Source organism: Corvus moneduloides, chromosome 19, assembly GCF_009650955.1.
Source record: "Corvus moneduloides isolate bCorMon1 chromosome 19, bCorMon1.pri, whole genome shotgun sequence".
NCBI lineage: Eukaryota > Metazoa > Chordata > Aves > Passeriformes > Corvidae > Corvus > Corvus moneduloides.
Window position 1 is genome coordinate 511175 of NC_045494.1, and position 21272 is coordinate 532446.

The window sequence follows — 21272 nt, forward strand, 5'->3', positions numbered from 1 at the left end:
GTCTGCTGTCCCGTGGTTGTGCTATGTGTGCGAGCCGGGAGCAGATCCCATCCTCATGGCTTGGCTGGCAGAGCGACGTCGAAGGGCTCAGACATACCTGAGTGCTGGGGCAGAGTTTACGCACGCCGGGCTGAGTCACCGCGGCGGGATCACCCGGCATGGACAGCAGCTCCAGGAAACGGCGCTTACGTGGTGTAAACACATCCCAGCATTGTGCCGGGGCCAAGTGGCCCCAGGGGTGCAAGAGAGAAATCAAATCAGATCTGACGTTTTTCATTAAAAAATAGTGCTCTTTATTATAAATTATGGAAACATTTTCTTTCTGAATATAAATATAAATATGTGCAAAGTTTCATCTGAGTTTGGTTTTGGTTGAATTTTCAAGCATCGTTTTGCTCAGCCCTCAAGGCTGGAGGTGAAGATGGAATCTTTATAAAAGACAGTGATTCATGTTGGCCTGTAAACATCCCTTTGGTTAAAAAAATAAGAATAAAAATTAAAAAAAGCCAGAAAACCCAACCACTTCTCTGGGCAGACGCAGAAAAGCACTCACGAGATGACACGCTCCAGGGGATCATCCTGCTGCGTTCCTGCGGGAATTGGTGCCCTACAGAGCAGCATAGCCGGGGTCTGTGGGAGTGGCTGGGCAGAGGTGGGTGTGACTCTAGGGAGTAACGGCCCGGGGTCCTCGAGGTGATCCTTGCAGATGCGGTTGTGTGGGACTCAGCAGCATCGGGACGCGACGCTTCCCCTCCAGCTTCACAGCACATCAGCAGGACCGTCATTGTGCAGCATCACCAGTGGATGTGCGCTAACCCAGACCGCGGGGCAGGGATGATATTAAGGCTTAGTCCCCTGGAAAATGGCAACGTGGGGACAAAGGCATTGACCTCTTAGTCTGGGGCTTGGTGTGAAAGGAGCTTCCACCTACAAGGAGGCAGCAAGAGGTACAGTACGGGCGAAAAACACCTTCCCCTTAAAACTGAGGAAAAGCGATCAGGCACTCCTGGACTCCAGTGCTTTCCATTTCTGAGGGTGGAAGGGGCTCTCGCCAGGACACCCCCAGGCTGCGGGAGCTGTCCTGGCTGCCCAAGCCCACAGGGGCTTTGCCAATGGGTTCACTGTAGTATCCACAGTCTGGTTGGAGCCATCTCCTTCCCTTTGGAGAGGAGGTGTCACGCTTGCTTGGGGTGTCCCCTCAGCACCAAGGGTGCCCAGCTATGCTGGCCACAGCCCTGAGCCCGTGGCAGCTTGCCCCAGTTCCCCCTCTCTCCTTCCTGGACGGAGAGGCTTGGCATGCCCTGCCAGCTCCTGTGCCGCTGAGGCATTGTGCCTTGTCCCCTGTTCTTGTGCTTGTAGCATGTGACCATGCTCTGCTGGCCCCTTAGAGAGGGGCATCGTACTGGTCCAGGAACTCCTTGATGGGGGCCGGCAGCTGAGTCATCTTCTCATAGGAGTCCAGGTGCCCGTTGACGGTCTTGCGGCAGAGGTGCTGCAGGGTGGAGACACTAGAGGAGAGCGGGCGGCTCAGCACCAGGGGGATCTTCTCGCCACCTGAGTAGATGTAGTAGGTGCGCTTGCGGTGCAGGGCCCCCCCCGGCTGCTCGGGGACGGCACAGGGTGTGGGCGGCATGTAGTGATGGACCAGCTTGAGCACGCAGTCAAAGCGGGGCACGGGCTGGCTGCTGTGGGGATCACTCTGCAGGGAGAAGCTGCCGCCCTCGCACTGGATGCGCAGGTTCTTGGTGCCCGACTCCGTCTTGACGCTGAGGGTGAAGAAGTGCCTCTGGTCTGAGCTGTCCCTGATGAGGAAGGTGCCAGCCGGCTCAGTGCTCAGCAGCAGGTTGGCCTCGCCACCTGTCACCGTGCTCCAGTAGAAGCCGCTCTCCTGCAGCTTGCGTACGGTGTTCACCACCAGCTGGTACTCGCTCTTGGAGCTGAACGTCTTGAGGCGCAGGCTGGTGTCGAGGGGGCGGCTCATCCCGGCGGCGGGGAACTTGCTGTGGGTGACCATGGCGCAGGGAGCCAGCTTCGTGTGCTCTGGATGCTGCTGCCAGCAGCAGCCGCTGCTACACCATCACCTGCGGCAGAGGGAGCGGTGAGCCCCGGCACTCCGGTCCCCGACTCTCCCTTCCCGGGAACACCTGCACCCCCGGTCCCTGGCTGTTATCCTCCCGCAGCAACAGCGCTCCCGGTCCCCGGCAATCCCCTTCCCCAGCTCTCATCTCCCAGAAAAACCGGCAGCCCCCCTCCCCAGCTCTTTCTTCCCGGAACCGGCAGCTCCCATCCCTGGCTCTCCCTTCACAGGGAAGCCGGCAGCCCCCGTTCCCGGCTACTGTCCTCCCGCGGCACCGGCACCCCCCGTCCCCAGCTCTTCCTTCCCGGGAGCACTGGCACACCTGCGGTCTCCCGCTCTCTCCCCTCTCTAGGAGCACCGCTTCTGATGGTCTCCTGCTCTCTCACTCCCGGGGACACATCGTTACCCCAGGCCGCCGGTTATCGCCCCGCTGGGGCACCAACATGCCCGGCGATCCCCTTCCCTGGGCAGCACCGGCATTCCCGGTCCTCGGCGATCGCCCCCCCGAAGGTCCCGGCATCCCCGGCTGTCCCCCCTTCCCCTCCGGGACTCCCTTCCGCGGCCGTACCTGGGGCGCGGGAGCCGGTCTTGGCGGCAGAGCGGGGCCGGTGCGCGGCGGCGAAGCTGCCGAAGCGGCCCGGGGCGGCCTCTTATAGCAGGCGCAACGCCCGCCCTCGGGTTCCTGGAACTGCGCGGCTTCTTGTAACGCGGCGGCACCGCCCGCGCCCCGCCCGGCCCGGCCCGGCCCGGCCCGCCCCCCCGGCGCCTCGCCAGCCCCTGCTCTGCCAGCCCCGGGCCCCCGGCCTGGCCCCACCGGCCCCAGCCCCGGCCCTTCCAGCTCCGGCCCTGGCCCCGACAGCCCTTTCTGGGCAGGGCGGCTGCCCCCGCCCCTCGGCCTGCAGAGAAAGGGAGAGCCCCGGTCCGGCCCCCCCGGGGGCCTTCGCCGTCCCGCGCCTCTGCCGGGGCCCTGATGAGGAGTTTGGGCTCGGCTGATGGGGGGTACACCGGGGGGGGGGCACACTAGGGGAGAAGGGACACTGAGGGGTTACACGGAGCGGGGGCTGCCACCGTGCCGTGGGGCAGCAGGTCCCACATTCCGACGTTGCCAGCCCTGATTTCCAGGCCAACGTGCTAGGCTGCCGCCAGCCCCGGCCGCGCCTCCTTGGGGGACCCACGGGGGACCCTCGGTCTGGAGACCACCAGGGGGAATCCGCTTGCGGGGCTGTGCGGCGGCTACCGGCTCCGCAGCTGCTCGATCTCCGCGCCCGAGCCCCGCTTCGGGCGGCGGTGGCTCCGGGAGCCCCCGGACACTCCGTACAGTTGGTGCTTTGGCCGGTCTGCGGGGCCAGGTGGGCTGGTGGGGAGCCCGGCACGGCGGAGGCCCGCTGCCCCTGGCAGCTCCCCCGGGGCTCTGCCCTAGGGGCTTCCTCACCCCTCCGCCCCGCCCCGGGCCCGCAGCCAGAGCCCCGGTGGGGACGGTGCCCGGCGGGAGGAGCGGCGCCGGAGCTCCCCTCCCCACCCGTTTGGCAATTGTTTGTTCCGAGCTCGCACACAACCCGAGCTCTGTCCGTGGGTTTATTTTAAACAGTTTAATTTGCCCCGGAGGAGCGGCCACTGCCCGGCAGAGACCAACCCAGTGCGGCAGTTCTGGGAAGCCGCTCCGGCGAACCGGCTGCTCTGAAATGCAAACGAGCCCCGGAGCGCTGCCGGGGCGGGCAGGGGATAGCGGGGGACGGACGGGCTGGGAGCACGACGCGGCTTCGGGGTCTCCCGGCGGGACCGGCTCCCCGTATGGAGACCCGGCGGGGGGACCCGCGGTCCCCGGGCTCCGCCTCGCCCCGTCTGCGGGGCGGCGAACGCCGGTTCCGCCGCGGGCAAGAGCCGTGTACGTCCCTTCGGAGCCGTTCGGCCGGGCCGGGGCTCGCCCCGGGGGGAGAAGAGAGACCGGGAGGGTAACATCGCCGGGGCGGCGATGTGGCTCCGCGTTAGCCCGTCCCACGTGTGCGGGACCAGGGCAGCCGCGGCCCGGCACCGCCGGACACCGAACCCTTCCTCAGCTCCTCCCGGACCCTTCCCGGCCGTCCGCCCGCTGCGGACTCCGCGCTCGCAGGCCGGGCGGGATGGCGGGGAACGGCGGACACGCCGCGTGCCCGGGCCGGGAGCCCCGGTAGGCGCGGGTCGGGCCCGGGCGGGGCGGGCAGCGGCGCGGAAGCGGAAGGCGGTGTCGCCATGGCAGCGCGGAAGCGGAAGGCGCGGGCGATGGCGGCGGGCGGCGCGGCGCTGTGGCGGCGGTTCTCGGCCTGGCTGCCGCGGGGCCGCCTCGGCCTGACCGCGCTGCTCGGCCGCCTCTCCGACCGCCTCTCCCGCGGTCGCGACCGCCGCACCCGCAGGTAAGGAGCGGCCGGGCTCCCGCCGGCTCTCCCCGCGGCTGGGAGGCAGCGGGAGCCCTCGGCCGCCCCCGCAGTCGGTGTCGCGTTATCGGGGCACCCCCCGCTCGCCGCTTCCCCTTTCCGGCCCGGCCCAGCCCCTTGGAAAAGCTGCGTAGGGGTAAAGGCGCGGCCCGGTACCCCCACGCCGGGGTCGGAGGCGGGTTCGGCTCTGCTCCCGCAGCCCCCTTTAGCTCGCCCCACTGTCCGATCGCTCTTAGGGCAACAGCTGAGCGTTATTTCCCCTTCATTTCCTATTTCCTTGTCTCCCCCTGTCATCAGGCGCTGGCCGACATCTCCTTTTCCCAAGGCCCGGCTCCCCTCGGCTGTCACAGGTGCAGCTCAGCCCTCGGGGCGGCACCGGCGGGGTTTGGGTGTTCGGCATAACCCGCTCGGGCCGGGGTCGCGGACGGCGAGATCCCCCCGCGGGCTGGGGCCGAAACAGGTGCCAGTCCCGTCTGTGCCGGGGCTGCGTCCGGCGGAGAGACATGAGGGGTAGGACACGCTTGCCCGGCGGCAGTGACCCGTGGCTGTCACCGGTGACTGTGACTGGCGGCAGTGACCCGTGGCTGTCACTGCGGTACTGGAGGAGGTGGATGGTCAGTCTGCTTTGTGTTCTTGTTCACGCCAAGGGAGTTCTTTCCACACTTCTCTTTTGGCCTCATCAGTGTTTTTAGGGCAGATAAATTAGGCCGAGCCCTGGAAAACAATCACTGAGTTCAAAGCAGCGCTGTAGATCCCCCCATGTGGCGATGTGTGTGTGAGTGAAAGGACAGCACTGTGTCCCGCAGTTTCACTTCACCTCTGGCTCTGCAGATGAGGTTTTACAGTGAATAAGAGTTTCAGCTCCATTGTGAGTTTCTGTACCAAACCTACATTTTAAAAACTAGAACAAACCCCAAAAAACCCGTTGTTTCTATTTAGGTTCAACTTTTTGTTCTGAGGTAGTTCCTTTTGATTCCGTTTTCTCTTTCTGGTTAACTCAGTGATGTGGAATACATGGAAAGGGCTCCCCCTGAGTCCATTTTCTGTTCCTCTGAAACCTGGTTTGTCACAATGTGGAATTTTGATGATTTCTTCATAATGTTACATGGTTTCTGATAGTTATGTGTGCGTGGTTGCAAGGAGTGGTTGTACTCGGGTGGTCACTGAGCTGATGTCAGTCACTGGTGGGTAGAAGCTGCTGCTCTGGGAGCCAGTTGCTGTACCGGTGGCTCTGTAGCTGGAGCAAAACACGGATTTATTTGATAATTCTAAAAGCCATAGTTTCTCAACACTGAATAAGGTGTAAAATTCAGAATTTCAGTGTGTCACTGTAGACACACTGTAAATTACTTAAGGAGTGAAAAATCTGGAGGATGGAATTAGTGGGGATAAATGGACCTATACAGAATTAATCTGAAGGCTCAAACCAAATAGTACTGGTGCTGCAGGTTCATATTCCAATCAGAGCCGAGATGCTCCAAGCACATCCATCACTGCCCTGCAGCCTTCAGAGCTGCCCTCGGAGCTGCCCCCGGCAGGCAGGTGCAGGGTCACGGGCAGGGAGGCAGGTGCAGTTGGACTCACAATTCCAATAGTCCTTGCCAGAAAATGGCTTCTGGGAATCATGTTTCTGGAAAGTGTCTGCTTGGCCGCTCGTCTGGCTTCTGGAAGTGTAATTGGATTGACCAATGGGATAATGAGGACGATATTCATCTCTGTTGATTGTTATTGTAAAATACATAAAATTTGCCACTGCTTCCTCCCTGGGAATAATTCCAGAGGATGTTGTTTGTGACCTACGGGGCTAGGCTGGAGCCTGGCTGTGCCACTGCTCTGTGGGTTGAGCATTTGCTGGGTTTTAAAACCCCGTGTTTTTGGATTCAGGGTGAATTCCTGTAGCTCTCTGTGCCGTGCTCCCTTGCACTGATGGAACAGTGGGAATCTGCTCTCTGTGTGTGGCCTGTGAGGCTTGAGGTGAGCAAAGGTGTGTGAAGGTTGTGCTCAGGTTCTGTAGAGACTTATGAGAATGTGCCTGGAAAGTGGTATGTCTTGCGTTTCTGCTCTGCTTTAATTTTTTTGCACTATTTGCGTTGTTTTTAATAGCCTGTGCTGGTGGTCTCTGTCACTTCTGGCTATTCAGACTGAACCCAGTCCACATGATCTGTTACAACCCACCATCCCAGGAATTCCTGCACCGACTGACTCAGATTTTGGTGTTGATGAATAGTCAGTGACAAACTCGTGGATTTTCCAGGAAACTCCACTATGAACTGGTTTCCTTGTAAGGATGTTAGGAAACCTTGTGAAGATCCAGGGTTGTATCATGAACCAGATGAGTGAAATCATCTTCCTGGAATCTGTGGTCATTTGGACTCTGAATTGTGGTAAAAAGCCGAAAGTTCCTTGTAACAAATTCTGGTAAAGGTTGTGATCAAGTTTCTTCTTGGTGTGTGGTGGCCATGGAATCATCAGGATGGGCCACAGGATGGTGGCTGCCTGCTGGCCTGAGGACCTGGTGGTCCTCAGGGTAAAACCAGCCACCCCAGTTCCATCCCAAGGAGCCCGGCTCCCATGAGGGGGGTTTGCAGAATGGAACGGTTCCTGTCGGGTTCAGGGATGCAGTTCAGTCCCTTGCTCATGGATTCCTGGATCTCATGGGAGCTGCTGCTGCTAATTGTGTTGAAATGTGGTTTTGTCATGCAAACAGACTCCTGCGGGAGGGGTCGTTCTATGACTGGATGAATTTGCATGTGTGAAACCTCCAGAGAGGAGAAGTTGCTGCTTGCTTCCTGTCACCCCCTGCGTGATGCTGGCACTAAGCTGGTTTCTTCCCGAAGTGACTTCAGAGAAATTAAACTTGTTCTGAAATTTCTTTTTGAAGAATGAGCTTCCTGATGTTTCCCTCACAGCTTTTGTGAGGTTTGCAGGGGAAGTTGTGACCCTCTCTTGTACTTCTGCGGAGTGCCGGTGGCATTGCTAGAGAGGGATGGATCCCTGTTGTGGCTCTTGGCGTATTCCTGCTGGGACATAGTCGCTCCTTTTGTGGGTCATTCTTGGGGTGCAACTGCTCTGCCTTTGCTGGGGCTTGCACTTGGGCACCTTGTGTGCTGTAGATCTATTTCTGGATAAGATTGAGGGATGGAGGCATTTTTTGCTTTAAAGCAATGTGATCTTTAAACCTGAAACGGGAACAACTCTAGCCCAGCTGAGAACAAAGCCTGGCATGAAGGGAGTTTTGGTTGTGTCCAAGCTGATGTGTGTGTGATGGAGATAATTCAGAAGTGGCTGGTTACAGGTACAGGTGGTACCACCACAGCACTGCCAGACACCTGAGTGTCCCCACTCTCATTTTCTGCAGCTCCTGGCCTCCTTCCCCTCCCATGTTGTCCTGATGAAGGAGTTGTTTTCCCTCATCTCCATGCCAGCTCAGGGAAGGAGTTGGTGCTGTTCAGATCTGTTCTCCCACCTTTTGCCTGCATTTTTCTGTTCCCACATTTGTTTTTGGTGATCCAGATCAGATTATGGAAAAGGAAGGGCATTCTTGCCATTGTGGATCCATGCCATGTATTGGCCCTGGTTGCAGCTCTGCCTTTACCTGCTTGGAGGCTTTCTGGGAAGCAAAGGTTTCACTATAATTTCTCAATCTTTCTTTGCACAGATCATCATGGCTGCTTCTGGCCCCACTGCTCACCCCTCCTATTCCAGTGATCACAGCCCCACCGTGTTCGCTCTGTCCAGAAGGAGCGCACAGGTTCCAGTGGATCAGGAATCTGGTCCCAGAGTTTGGGATCTCCAGCTCGCATGTCAAGGTGCTTTCGTCCCCAGCGGAATTCTATGAACTCCTGAAGGTAAGGCGTGGGCTCCAAGTTGTGAGAATGATTTTGATACAATCCCAGTTTTGCAGCTGCTGCCTGGTAACTGCTCTCGTATGGAATAGGTTTAGCTGCAGGGAATGAGTTCCTCAGTTTCCCAGAAAGCACTAGTTTCTTCCTTGAATCTTAGATGCAGCAATGGTGCTGCTGTGGCTCCACAGAGCCCTGTATGTTTTATGTCGTCACTATCCATGTTTTACCCTTTCCTCCCTCAAGGCCAGGGAGCCAGTGCAGAGATGTGGCTGAAGGCATCCTCCCCAGGGAGTGCAGCACCGCCACGTCTGGGCTGATGGCTCCTCAGGGCCAGACACCCTGTGTGAAATTGAGCTTGTTTATTGCTACTCCCAGGTGCAGATAAAAGCAGCCAAGCAGCGGGTGGTGATGGCCTCATTGTACCTTGGAACAGGACTCCTTGAGCAGGAGCTGGTGAGTGTTGGAAGGGTTTGGGAAGACCAGGAAGGGAATGCAGGGGAGGGATGTGGAAGGGAGGCACGTGGCGCTTCTGGTTTAGGTCTGGTATGGAGCCAAGGAACTGCTGCACTTCTTCAGGGAATAGTTAGCCTGGGCCTCTCAGAAGGGACTGGCCTGGTGTTCGTAGTGCTCAGGGGGGCTTTGTAAAACTCAGGTCACGGAAATCTATTTTTCCCTGGCATTTTTCTTGAGCGGGATTTGAGCTATAGGTGTGTAGTGCTGTGTGTAGTGCTCCAGGTGCAGGAAACAGATGAAGGATTGATTTTCTGCATTTGAGACCGAGGTCAACTTTGCTTCATGATATTTGCCTTTTTTTGTTCTTTCCTCTGGAAACAAAAGCATTTTTGCCCAAGGGCTTTAGGGAGAAGCCTGGCCTTGGCCAGGTTCTGGTGTTAGGAAGCAAATGCCCTGGCAGGGTAAAGGTAGACGGAGCCTGCACAGGATTTGTGCCCAACTTTGTCTGGGCTTGCACACAGGATTTGAATTTGTATGTGACAAACAACCTTGTCGTTAAAGAATAAAACTGCAGTGAATTCCTACCAAAGTTAGTCTTTGGTGATGGGAGTCTGTTATTTGGGAATGATATTGGGACTTTTTCTGCTAACTTTAATTGCTTTTGGGAGGCCTGAAGAATGTGGATATGTAAAACTGAGGCCCTTTGATCTGTGGCTTTAGGCTGACAGAGGCTGCCAGGCTGGCAGATGCAAAGGCTGAACTGGCTGTGCTTGGCACAAGGAGGAAGGACTCGCACCAGGGCGTGGGAGCTGTCTTGGCCATGGTCTCCTGCGGCTGAGCACTTCCCTTGGAAAGTGTATTTGCTTTTGTAATGAAGAGAGAACTCTCTCTGCAGGTGGATTGCTTAGAAGAAACACTGGAGAAATCACTGCAAGCAAAAGGCTCACCCGACCTCAGAGTTTCCATTCTCCTTGACTACACCAGGGGTTCCCGGGGTAGGAATTGCCACTTTTTGCTTTTGTCAGAGCCTGATTTTACTGTTAGGCTAGAGAGACAGTTCTTTTCAGAATAGGTGTCTTGGCCAATTGGATCTACTTGCTTAAAGTATGCACGTTTCAGTATTCAGCCTTTTATATTCCAGAGCTGCATATTCCCAGAAAATCTTCAAGCTGAGCAGCTTTTCTTCCAAAATTAGGGAGTAGGAGCAAGAAGGGCCAAGCTGCTCTGTGCAACTTGTGCAGTCTTGCTTGGTTCATTTGTTAGTGCATTTGCCCTTACCCGTCATGCTCGCTTACATTTTCGTTTTGAAAGGAGAATGGGAATTGTTGGAAGCAGCAGCACACTAAATCAGGAACATGTGATCATCTGCAGTGACTCTCGTAGACATGTTACTGGTGCTGGTGAGGCTTGGTTAAGAAGCTTGAAAAGTGTCAGACCTGCCCTGTGACTGATTCTGGATGTCAGTTTCAGTATTGACATAGTGCAAATGAAAGTGATTTAAAAAACAAAGAGAAAAGGGAAAACGTGTGAAGTGCCAGTGGATGGGATGGGTGCTCACCCTGTAACCGGCTGAAGACCTGTGTCATGCTGTGTCCTGTCTGTGTGATCTTTGTGTGAAACTCCCTTTCTGTCCCAGGCAGGAAGAATTCTCGGACAATGCTGATCCCGTTGCTGCAGCGATTTCCTGAGCAAGTCCGTGTGTCCCTCTTCCACACCCCAAACCTGCGTGGACTTCTCCGGCTCCTGATTCCAGAGCGTTTCAATGAAACCATTGGGCTGCAGCACATCAAGGTCTATCTCTTTGATGACAATGTGATCCTGAGTGGGTGAGTCTGCTGCGTCCAGCCTTGGTGCGGATCGTTTCCCTGGGGTTTAGGCTGGGTGTCTGTGCTGCCAGAGTTGTCTGAACATGCAGACTCCATCATGATCCTATCAATGCTCTTCTAAGGTGGGAGAGCAACCACAGTTCTTCCACATGAGGTTCTCAGATGAGAGAGTCTTTCTTAAAGGGAAAAATCTTTTGAGGTTGCAAAGGAAGGGGCCAATTTGTGCTTTGGTGCAGCTATCCCAGAGTGTGGCCTGTAGCCTGGGCTGGGAGGTTGAGAATCTTGTGCCCATGCTCTGAACCCGGCTCTTCCCCTTCTCTTCAGTGCAAACCTGAGTGATCTGTACTTCACCAATCGTCAGGACCGCTATGTGTTGCTGCGGGACTCCCCTGAGATCGCAGACTTCTTCACGGAGCTCGTGGACGCGATTGGAGATGTGTCCCTGCAGTTACAGCAGGATGATACCGTCCAGATGATGGAGGGAATGGTGCACCCGTACCAAGGTAGGAGGGAGCTGTCTCACCTGGTTGGGTGATGGGATCCAGAGGAGACGAGTGACAGCCAGGGTTTAAGGATGACTTGGACTCCATCCGTTTGGGAAATGCTGGGTGTCTGACCATTCTTCACACAGGGAGTGTCCTGTTTTATGCCATCCAGTATTAAAATCAAGATTACTTGAGTTTCAGGACTGGGTCTGTTGTAGTTTTCCCAGCACAATGGCTGTCACAGGCTAATCTGGCAGGGTGTGCAGAGGCTGGAAGTAACTCTGCAACCGTCTTAGTGCTGCCTCGTAAATGTGCTGCTTTTGGCCTTAAACAAGAACTTCATTCCTTAGAGAAGTTTTTCTGATATTAGCAGCTGCAATTCCAGGTGCTCTGGGCGTGCACGTTCTGAAGGGTTCATGAATGTGCTGCTATTGTTGGCAATGAATCTCTTGTAGTAGAGTTTGTTCTGGGAATCAAATGGGAATTGGTTCAGGAAGACTGGGAACAAGCGTAAAAGTGGGCAGAGAAGGGCAGTGATGTGCCAGGCTGATTGCGTCATCAGTTTTTGTCCTGGCCTTGCACTGCTGGGTGATGTAAGTTCAGGCTGGGGGTGGGAGTTTATTTGTGTGTTCCAGCTCATTCTTGGTTGTCAGTGTAGCCTTGCCCTTGTCCTTTCCCTTCTCAGAGGATTTTTCTAGCTGCTGCCAGTTGCTGAGCATTTCTCTTCTGTAATGTAGCTCTGCCCACCTTGAAACGGCTGGTTTGGGCCTTAAGACAGAAGAGTTATGTGCACTCTGTGTTGGCTCCTATTTGCTGCTGTATCCGTGTCCTGTCAGTAGTTTTTCCTGGTGTGTAGTAGATGACACATAGCTCTGTGCCTGTAGGTCTCAGACACCATCTCTCTGATTTTTCCTGCAGGAGACAAAGTGGCTTACTGCGAGATTGCCAACCGGAGGGTCATGGAGGTCATCAACTCTGCCCGGACACGGCAGGAGCTCCTTCATGCAAAGACTTTCCACAGCAGCCAGGCAGGCAGCTCCCTGATATCCCAGCAAGGCTCTCAAGCATCTGGGAGTCTGAAACCAGAACCTGACACCTGGATCTATCCCTTAATCCAAATGAAACCTTTTGGGATTCAAATAGATGAGATGGTCACAGAGACGCTGCTGACCGAGGCGGAGCGGGATGCCAGGATATACCTCACCACTGGCTACTTCAACCTGACACAGGCCTACATGGACCTCATCCTGGGCACAAGGGCTGAGTACCGGATCCTCCTGGCCTCGCCAGAGGTCAATGGGTTTTTTGGTGCCAAAGGGGTGGCAGGTGCCATCCCTGCTGCCTACGTTTACATTGAACATCAGTTTTACAGCGAGGTCTGCTGCCTGCAGCAGCAGGAGAGGGTGCAGCTGCAGGAGTACTCCCGCGCCGGGTGGACGTTCCACGCCAAAGGTAAGATGCCCTTATCGCAAGGGGGCTTGTTCAGAGGTGCGCGAGAGTTGCGCGTTTGGATTGTGAAAGGAGTGAGGGGCTGGCTGGGTGCCAGTTTGGGCTTAACCTTCAAAACTCCTCCAAAGTTCAAACAACTTACTTGTGTAAACTTGGAGGGTTTGGATCGCTTGGGGGATGCCTTGCCTTTGGATTTCTGGTTTGATACAGTCACAGGGATGATGTAAGAGCTGTCCCTATGGTGGCACTGAAGCACTGCCTGGATGGGAAATGTGATGTGAAGGGAGGGAAGCATCTGGATGTGTTTACGATGCAGTCAGTGCCATGGTGCAGTTTCTTGTATCCCTTGGGCTGGTTTCAGCAGTCAGAAGTGCTGACTCCGTTGGGGACCCTGGAGCGGTATCTGAGGCAGGTGCTGGAGGGGAGCTGCTCCCGGGGCCTTCCCAGCAGCAGGTCTGCGTGGGATGATGTGAGTGTTGGGGGATTTGCACCAGCTCACAGCACACAGGGGATGCAGTGCATGAGGAACTGCAGCATGTGCTTATGGGAGTCAGGGCAGCCAGAGGGCAAGGGGCTGAGGAAGGAATATGGACTAATACGCAGCGAGTTAATGAACGCTGCCCTCAAGGTCTTCTCTGGGACACCCTGGATTCCTGCTGAGTACACTATGCCCAGCTCTCACAAGCTCAGCAGGGTGCTCTGGCTGGAGCATTTGGGCTGTGATTGGAACACTGGGGCTCCAGCCATTCCTGTTTTGAAGAGAGCTGTTAGTGGGAATGGCTCCATCTCCCTGCTTCTCGCAGGGGTGCTCAGAGGGAGGCTCAGAGGTGGTGGGGAGGGAAAGCTGCAGAGTTGGCCTTCTCTTGACTCTTGAAAATTCCTGGGTGCTACTGGCTGCCTCTGTGTTGAAATAACAAACAGATCTCAGGGTGTCATGCCCCTCCCCAGCACGATTGGGAATGCAGGGAAAACCCTTATCTCATGCAGGTCACCACAAGAGAGGTCCCTGCCTGCCTGCCTGGGATGTCCTGTGTCTTGAGCGACCTGTGGTTCCCAGGTTCTGCCTTTGTTGGACACTGCTAAGTCCCAGGGGGATGTGGTTTGGCGTAAGTTGAGCCCAGAAACAAGGGCTGCTTTTCCCAGCTACCGAAGTGCACTTGGTCCTCTTTGGGCCAGCCGGGCCTCGTGGGACAGCGCTTTGGGCTCTCTACTGTGGGGTGTTCGCTTGGAGAGGGATGCAGGGCTGGGAGTTCAGCCGCTCCCTTGCCTAGCAGGAGGGACAGTTGGAGACATTTGCTGCCTTGTTTCCACTCCCCTTCAGAGTGCTGGGAGGATCAGCGTGCAGCTCCTCCTCTGGCGTGCTCTGCCCTTGGCACATGTTGGATTCACCTCGTTTCCTTCTGCAGGAGTCACGTGGTGTGGCAGAGAGGACAAGGACAGAAGAGGGAAGGGAGGAAGCCTTGGAGATGTGAAGGGCATGTGCACAAGGAGCACATGGAGCCTAGCTCCTGACTAAGGACATGGGATCCCCAGCAGCAAATAGTACCTGTTGGTGCTTCCTCTCTGGGCTGCGACATGAGACACCCTTTAGTCTCTCATGGCATCTCGCTGACATACCCCAAACACTGTGGCTGTGCTGCATGCCCCCCCCCCACTCCCCGTAAAATGTTCCTATCTGCATGCACAGTGTCCAGTGGTGTTCCCAGGGTTGTCTCTCCTGGGTGCATTCAGCACCATGCAGGTATAGCAGAGCACTGCACAGATGGGATGCACGTGTGAGCAGGACTGCCAGCAGCTGTCCTACTGTGACATCCCAAAGCCTACCTGCCGCTTTCCTGGGTGTGGTGTTGAGGGTGACATGGGTACATCCCTTGGGATCAGAGTGCCTTCCAAGCAGGTTCCTGTGGCAGGGAGCTGGGCAGGTAGGTGGCTGTGTGCTGCGAGATAAACCCTGTTACTGCTATTGACTGGTGCTGGGAAACTGCGCTTCCCCTTGCTGGAAAGGTGAGTCACTGTTTGAGCAGATCCTGCCAGATGGCTGTGAAACCAGAGACCTGTAAAGGCTGTGGGACTGCCACAGGACACTTGAGAAGGCGAGGAACTTGTTCGTCATGGCTGCTGCTTGGGCAGAGGTCCAGCCTTTGGCTGGTCAGGCACCAGACAGCCCCTGGCAGGGTTCTGTTTGGTGGCAGAACGTGCCAAAACTCGGTGCCATGTGGGTGCTTTCCTGTGGCTCCCAGAGCCCGTGGTGGGCTGTTCAGCCCCTCTGTGGCGGGGTGAGCCCGCGGGGGCTGGAAGTGCCGTGGCTTTAGGGCAGTGCCAGCTCTGTGAGTGTGTGCTGTGGGGGCGGGGAGGAGGTTACAGGAACTGGCAGTGAATCGGCAGCATCTTACTCAAGGCATTCTTGGAACTGCTCTGGGGCTGAGTTAGGAAACCTGCTGCTATTTTAAGGCCGAGGTGGTTTTTATGCTACGGGTTCTTTGTTGCAGTCTGTATGTGACCAGCCACGGGGATAAGCCTCTACCAGGGACTCACCCAGGGCTGTGCTGAGGAGAGCAAAGGCTTTCTGGCTTCATTTGTGCAGAGTGGCCGTGCAGCCTCTCCTTGGCAGCAGTCCTGACTCTCCTGTGGCTGTTCCTTCTTGCCCTGCTGCAGTGGTGTGCTTGAGAACAATGTGATATTTTCATCTTTCCCTTGAAAACCTGTCCTGGGCTCTGTCCCGCCTGCTCTCTGTGCTGGCAGAGCTGTGGGAGCTGTGTTGGTGAGTGGCGGCGGGGGCCAGGTGCCCTGGCAAGAGTCTGATCTCATCCCTGGTGGCTCCTCTGGAAGTGAGGGAGTGAAATAATTTGCACTTCTCTTCTGCGTCTCTTCTCAGTGGCATGTGAATTCACCTGCCAGAGCTGGGAGATGCCTCCTCATGTCCTGGGATGGGGGTTGGTCACTGGCCCTGGGACAGGCTGAACAGACCTAGCCTGTCTGCCTGGGGCTTTGGGGCTGGTTTCTTCACTGAAAACCTGTTTGCCTTCTCTCAGCGTTTCTGAACTCACTGTGGTGCAAAACAGCCTCTAATGCAGTGGCAGGGACTTGCTCTGGGTTGTTGTGGGGCGCACTGGGGGTGCTGCACTCCCAGTCAGAACGCCTGGATCTGGGCTGTGCCAGGGCACCCCGCGTGCAGCGTTGCAGCCCTGCAGGCCCTGGTGGGCTGCTCTCTGCTCTCGAGGTCCTGCACAGAATCTGTAATCCACCTTTAGTGCATTTAATTCACTCTGAGTGAAGGGACCGTGTGAGCCCACCCTGGCTGTTCCCTCAGCTGTCACACTGCCTCTCTTCCTCATTTTTCCTGCAGGCCTCTGGCTGTACCTGGCAGGGAGTGACCTGCCCTGCCTGACCCTGATTGGCTCTCCAAATTTTGGATATCGATCAGTTCATCGAGACTTGGAAGCTCAGGTTGCGATAGTGACAGAAAATAAAGCCTTGCAGCAGCAGCTCCATCAGGTAAGCGACAGATTCTGGGGATGCAGTGGGGATGTTGTACTTCTGGGTCACACAGGGAATGCTGATGACGCAGTGGCAATAAAAACCTCCAGCTACAATAACTCAAAAGCTGCTGGAGCATGGGGAGTCCTGAGGAGCTGTCAGTGAAGTGACTATTGATGAGCTGCCTGCTGCAAGTACCCAGTGCTGGGAAATGAGGCCCTAACGGGAAGGAATGCATGTCCCCAGTGACCTCGGGTACTGGGAGTGCTCAGGGCTGGATGCGCAGAGAGCGTTTGGAGGATCTGCTGGCTCCTCTGCTCACCAGCCACGCTGCACCTCTGAGCCTTAACCCCAACATTTGGGCATTGCCCAGGGCGTGATAGGTTCTGGGGTAAGGAGGCCGGGCCCTTGGAATGTCTGAGCTTGGACTGGAAGAGGGTTTCTGGACTGGCTGGGTTGCCCGTGAAGTTCTGTCACAAAATTCTTGAATAATGATATAACATTGTATAATCTCGACACAAACGTTTTTAAGTGACTTGATATTCAATGTCCCAGGGTTTTTTTGTGCTGTTTTTGTTTTAATTAGGCAGCTTGGAATGCTCAGCACTTCTGCTGCTGCTCTGAATCCTGCCTGGTTCTCCAGCTGTCTTGACTGAATCTTCTGCTGGAACTGAGCGTCCCAAGTCATTTCTCCTACAGTGTTCTGTTTCAAAGCAGATCAGTTTGGTGCCTCTGTGGGACTTGGAGACCTCAGAAATGCACTGTGTGAGGCAGGTGCTGGCAGAGTTGTCTGCAAGATCAATGGGAATTGCCCTCTTGCATCAGGGCTCTTCTCTGGGATGAGTCAGAGTGTATCTAATCAAAACCAATTCTATTACTGGAAGAGTTGCTTGAGTATTTCAATTCATATCTTGCCTCTGCTTGTTTCTAATGGAAGGGGAAAATCAATGGAAATGTGACACAAAGGAATTTTCTCACACAGGGCTGCAGTGATCTCATTCAAAGGGCTTTAAACCATTCCCGATTGCTGGAAGCTGATTCTGAGATGGACTGGGTGTTTACTTTCTGTGGTCTTTTTTAGAAGACTTAATCCGTTCCTGGGATGCTGCCATGAAATCACTTTGCCTGTGTAATGTTCAGTTCCATTTTAAAAATGTGTGCTGAGATTTGGGAAGAAATGTGAGTGGTCTGCGTGTCTTTGGGTGCTTCTCTGAATGAACTGAGATTGATTCAGGGAACTGGCCTTGCCTCCAGCGCTCGGACCTCAGCATATTGGATGGTCGTGGAGCAGAATCCTCACAGCAGGGCTGATGATAGCTCTTGGAGTGAATTGGCAGATGAATGTCTTGCTTCTGTTGTTGGTTCAGCTTTTTGGTGTTACTTTCCAGTACTTGTTTCCTGCTTCCCTGTTCCACCCTGAATTTAAGTAGTGCAGAGTATTTTCTGCTGTTTGTGACAGCTTCAATTATAAAAAAAGATGATGAACGAACTTCCAGGAGCTGTTCTGCTCCTTGTTTGCCTGCAGATCCTGAAATCTGACTGTCTGTGCTAAAAACCCCGCTTACCTGTGACCAAAGCGTTGCTCTCACGTGCTGTGAGCATGTTATCAGCAGGGTGGTTCATTTCCTCCCTCAGCAGTTGGGTGCACGCTGTGGGGGCCCGAGTGTTTCTGGTAATTTAGCTGAGATCACGACTGCACATTCATCTGCAAACGCGGCGCCTGAGCTGTGTCTAGAAAGAGCCGTGTGAGCCAGTCCCAGGAGGGTTGGGTGAGGTTTCCTTTTCTGGCAGTTACAGCCTGGAGTTGAGGAGTTTTCTGAAACTGAAGCTCAACTCTTGCAACTGTGGGGCACAAAAAGGCAAAACCCTCTACCCTTGTTCTCTGTAGAGTTTAAATTGCAAATTCTTGACGAGAAATGATGCATACTTGTGGCAAGATCCCTGGTCAGCTTTATCTGAGAATTTGCTTCTCTGAAAGACGATTATATAATTTGACACTTGGGATTTACTGAGATGATGTTTCTTTCCCTGTTCAGGAGCAAGAGCAGCTTTACCTCTGCTCAGGAGTGGTCTCAACATCAACGTTTGAGCAGCCAAATCGTTATGTGAAGCTGTGGGTGAAGCTGGTGACACCTCTGATCAAGAATTTCTTTTGAAAGAAGAAAATTTGCTGCTTTGGGTGAGTTTGCTGCCTTATGGGGAATTCTATTGAAGTGACTGCAGTGAATAGCTGCAGTGCTCTGTCATGAAAGAAAGACGATGGACATGCAGATGATGTGGGGAAAACCAGGCACTTCTCAGTTCCTCTGGGGTACTGGCTGCCATGGACTGGGATCAGTGCTCAGGTCCAGACTGGGTTTCATCTACTAGAATTTCTGGAAGGGCCACTGACAAAGAACCCGTACAGGGGTATTTTCCATGCATGGAAATAAAAATCCCATTTCTGAAATGTCCCTTTCAGAGTTTTGTAGAGAGAGACTGTGTTTGTGTTATCTTGACCAGCCAATAGAAAGCATTGCTGGAATACTTAAGATGTTTTGTTTTTGTATCCAGTCAGGGCTTTGCTTTGTCTCTGTAGTTAACACGGGCAGTTGGTTTTGCTTTTCTGTTTTGTGGTGTCCTGGGTTTCCTGGCTGTTCAACTGCCCCATGACTCGAGCCCTTGTGAGCTTCAGGACATCGCTCTGGCCTGTTCCTGTGCCGTGCACAGTCTGTGCAGTTGGCATCACTGTTCATGTGCCCAGGATGCTGCGTGTTCCCATATCCCTTTTACTTACCTAACTCTGGCCTCCCCCTCAGCAGGGTCTGCCTGGTTCCTTCACATTCAGATATGTTACAAGTGTCTGTCATGAGTTGTGGAGGGGCAGGAGAAGACTTTTAGTGCTGATGCGGGTTTGGGATGGAAGTGGGAGGCTTGAACCATAACATCCTGCAAAGAAGGTAGTTGGAAGCCAGGTAAAAATGTGTGGGAGTGCAGGGTGGGGCTGCCCTGTGTCACTGGTGGGGTTTCTGATCTGGCAGTGCCACAAACAGGATTTCTGGCACCTGAAAAAAGTTGTCAGTAAGCGTGAAACTCAGTCGTAACTGATTATAAATACTGCTGCTCTATAAAGAAATGAGCTGGTCTCTGTGCCTGCCCTTGGGTCTCGTCTGACTGTGAGCTGTGAGGGAAGTTTCATGTAACTGTACTTCAGAAGTAATTGTGTAAATATTTCACAGGGTGGGATTTTGGTGAATTGTTTTATGCCAAAGGGACCAGCCTTGGCAAATCTACTCACCTTAATGTGTGTTACTGCTGATACAAATTATTTGTTGTGAAGAGAGGGCTGAGTAGGTTCCATACCCTAGAAACAGAAATAACATACTTCAGAGAGGAAACTGTTTGCAGCTGGACCTTCTCTGGGCGGTGCAGGTTGGGTGTGGGTGAACTGGACCACACCTGCACTTTTCTTCGCCCATCTGCTGCAGCCAGACACTCCATGCTCCGTGCAGGAGTGTGGGGAGTTTCTGCTCAGTTCACACTGAGCCATCACACAAAGAGCTGTGGGAAGATGGAGAGCCAGGAGAGGGAAAGGAGTCAGGCACTTGTGTGCAGTTGTTCTGTCTGGCTTCCCACGGTGGTCTGGCTCCCCACCAGCACCACGTCAGAAACCACCAGTGGAAAACCAGTATCCGCCCTGAGAACCCTGTGTGCTGTGAGAGCAGGCTCCACAGGGCAGCGCTTCCAGCACTAGTTTTATTGATACTTTGCTAAAATGGTTCTGGTACAATCAAACAGACTGAGTTACACAACTTGGAGGTTTTTACAAGTAAAAGTATTGCTGTTTTCCATTGTCATTGAAGTCTAGGCCTCTAGGAGCAGAGCCACACCAGCCAGGACCCACTTGGCAGCTTTTTCTTTTGTCTTCAGGTTGAAGGTCCAGACGTAGGTGGGCCCTCGCGTCCGTGTCTTATAGACGGGACATTCGTAGATGTTGCTGGTGTCCATGCGGTCCACGGGGATGGCTCTGAGCAGGATGACCGGCATCGCAGGCGTCAGCTCCTTCATCTGCGCGTCGGCAATCGACCCCGAGGGGATGTCCCAGCGCGCACCTGCAACGTGACAGCGCCGTCAGGGCACCCTGACACCTTCCCCGGGGCTTCTCGCTGGAGGGGCTTTGTGCAGAACTACTGATGGGTGGGAGCTCAAAGGTTAAGGTTGGGTAGAGTGGCTCAGCAGTGGTTAGGTCTGACATGTTCTCATCTCACTGTGACCCAGGACTGCATTTGCCTTACTGTGTGTGGGATGTCTGAATAAATTCTGTCCCCACCCCTCCCTTCAGCACGGCTTTATATGGGAATTACAGAGTTTAGGGTAACTGGCCGTGGTGGCATCTATCACATGTTGTCCCATGTGCTCTCTGCTTTTGTCCAAGTGGACCCCTCAGCTGCTCTGCTGAACTGCCTCCTTCCCTCTCATTAGCAGTAATTACTATGGCTTTGAGTTTCTCAATTTGTCTTACTCGAGCATCAAAGGAGAATGTGACATACGTAATCACTAGAGCCCTGTAGCTCCGGGAGCCCTGGGGCTTGTGAGCTGGAGCCTGAACTGCTAAACACGAGTGTCTGGTTTGGAAAGGCGGCGTGGTCCGGGCAGTGCTGCCCTCAGCTGGCGGCCGAGCCTGGAGCCAGGTGGGGCCCGGGCTCCCTGCTCTGAGCTGCCTCCAGCGCGGGGCAGAGCAGACCGGCCAGTGAGTGCCAGCACTGCTCGGCTGCACGAGGGAGAAGGGCTGAGCTAGGCCTGCTGCATGTCTGAAACATCTCAGAGATGCAGTTTTTACCTTCCATGAAGAGCCCGTGCACGTAGGAGCCTTCTCTAGGGGGAAATGTTATGTCCTCACGGATTTTCTTGGTCACATCCACTGCCAGACACATCTTATCCAGTGGCCACTGCTTTTTCCTGGCTGTGGACTGCATGATGGCTGTGAGGAAGGACTGGGGATTGAAGAATCCCGCTAGCCACACTGTTGCAGGCAGCACAAAATCTGTTGACCAGACTTCCAGTTCCTGGAAAATAAACCAGCAGAGTCCTTTGGGGTGGAGGGTGTGCTGTGAGCTGCAGGACACTGTGACAGAGCTGATGCTTTGCTGTGCCTAACCCAAGCTTCAGCTGATCTTGCAGAGTGGGGACCGGCTGGAAGTGGTGTGGGAGGAATAAACAGCAGCTTCCCCTGCAGCAATGAAGCTGAAACCCTGAATTCACAGTGCAGA

The 21272-nt window shown here is 54.8% G+C and overlaps 3 protein-coding genes across 3 annotated transcripts in view; 1 reads left to right on the forward strand and 2 right to left on the reverse strand.

The window, feature by feature from the left end:
• Positions 1-269: 269 nt before the first annotated feature.
• Positions 270-2738, reverse strand: SOCS3 (suppressor of cytokine signaling 3). The gene is made up of 2 exons (XM_032129131.1): positions 2646-2738; positions 270-2081 (listed from the first exon to the last, which is right to left on the reverse strand). Exon 2 carries the CDS (start codon positions 2012-2014, stop codon positions 1385-1387), a length of 630 nt encoding a protein of 209 aa, XP_031985022.1. The 5' UTR covers positions 2015-2081; positions 2646-2738; the 3' UTR covers positions 270-1384.
• A 1568-nt stretch (positions 2739-4306) lies between these two features.
• PGS1 (phosphatidylglycerophosphate synthase 1) lies at positions 4307-20343 on the forward strand. Its single transcript, XM_032128944.1, has 10 exons — positions 4307-4467; positions 8147-8336; positions 8709-8786; positions 9682-9781; positions 10423-10612; positions 10937-11115; positions 12016-12549; positions 15893-16041; positions 18060-18202; positions 19933-20343. Exons 1-9 carry the CDS (start codon positions 4307-4309, stop codon positions 18177-18179), a joined length of 1701 nt encoding a protein of 566 aa, XP_031984835.1. The 3' UTR covers positions 18180-18202; positions 19933-20343.
• Positions 19697-21272, reverse strand: part of DNAH17 (dynein axonemal heavy chain 17) — a 32857-nt gene continuing 31281 nt past the window's right edge. Inside the window, 2 exon segments of the mRNA XM_032128953.1 lie at positions 19697-20114; positions 20843-21068. Of these exon segments, the coding sequence (XP_031984844.1) occupies positions 19867-20114; positions 20843-21068 (474 nt within the window). The 3' untranslated portion in view covers positions 19697-19866.

Coding starts and splice junctions, on each gene's coding strand:
- SOCS3 (XM_032129131.1), bottom strand. CDS start 2,014: ATGGTCACCCACAGCAAGTTCCCCGCCGCCGGGATGAGCCGCCCCCTC.
- PGS1 (XM_032128944.1), top strand. CDS start 4,307: ATGGCAGCGCGGAAGCGGAAGGCGCGGGCGATGGCGGCGGGCGGCGCG. Junction 8,337..8,708: donor AATTCTATGAACTCCTGAAG/GTAAGGCGTGGG, acceptor TGCTACTCCCAG/GTGCAGATAAAAGCAGCCAA. Junction 8,787..9,681: donor GACTCCTTGAGCAGGAGCTG/GTGAGTGTTGGA, acceptor CTCTCTCTGCAG/GTGGATTGCTTAGAAGAAAC.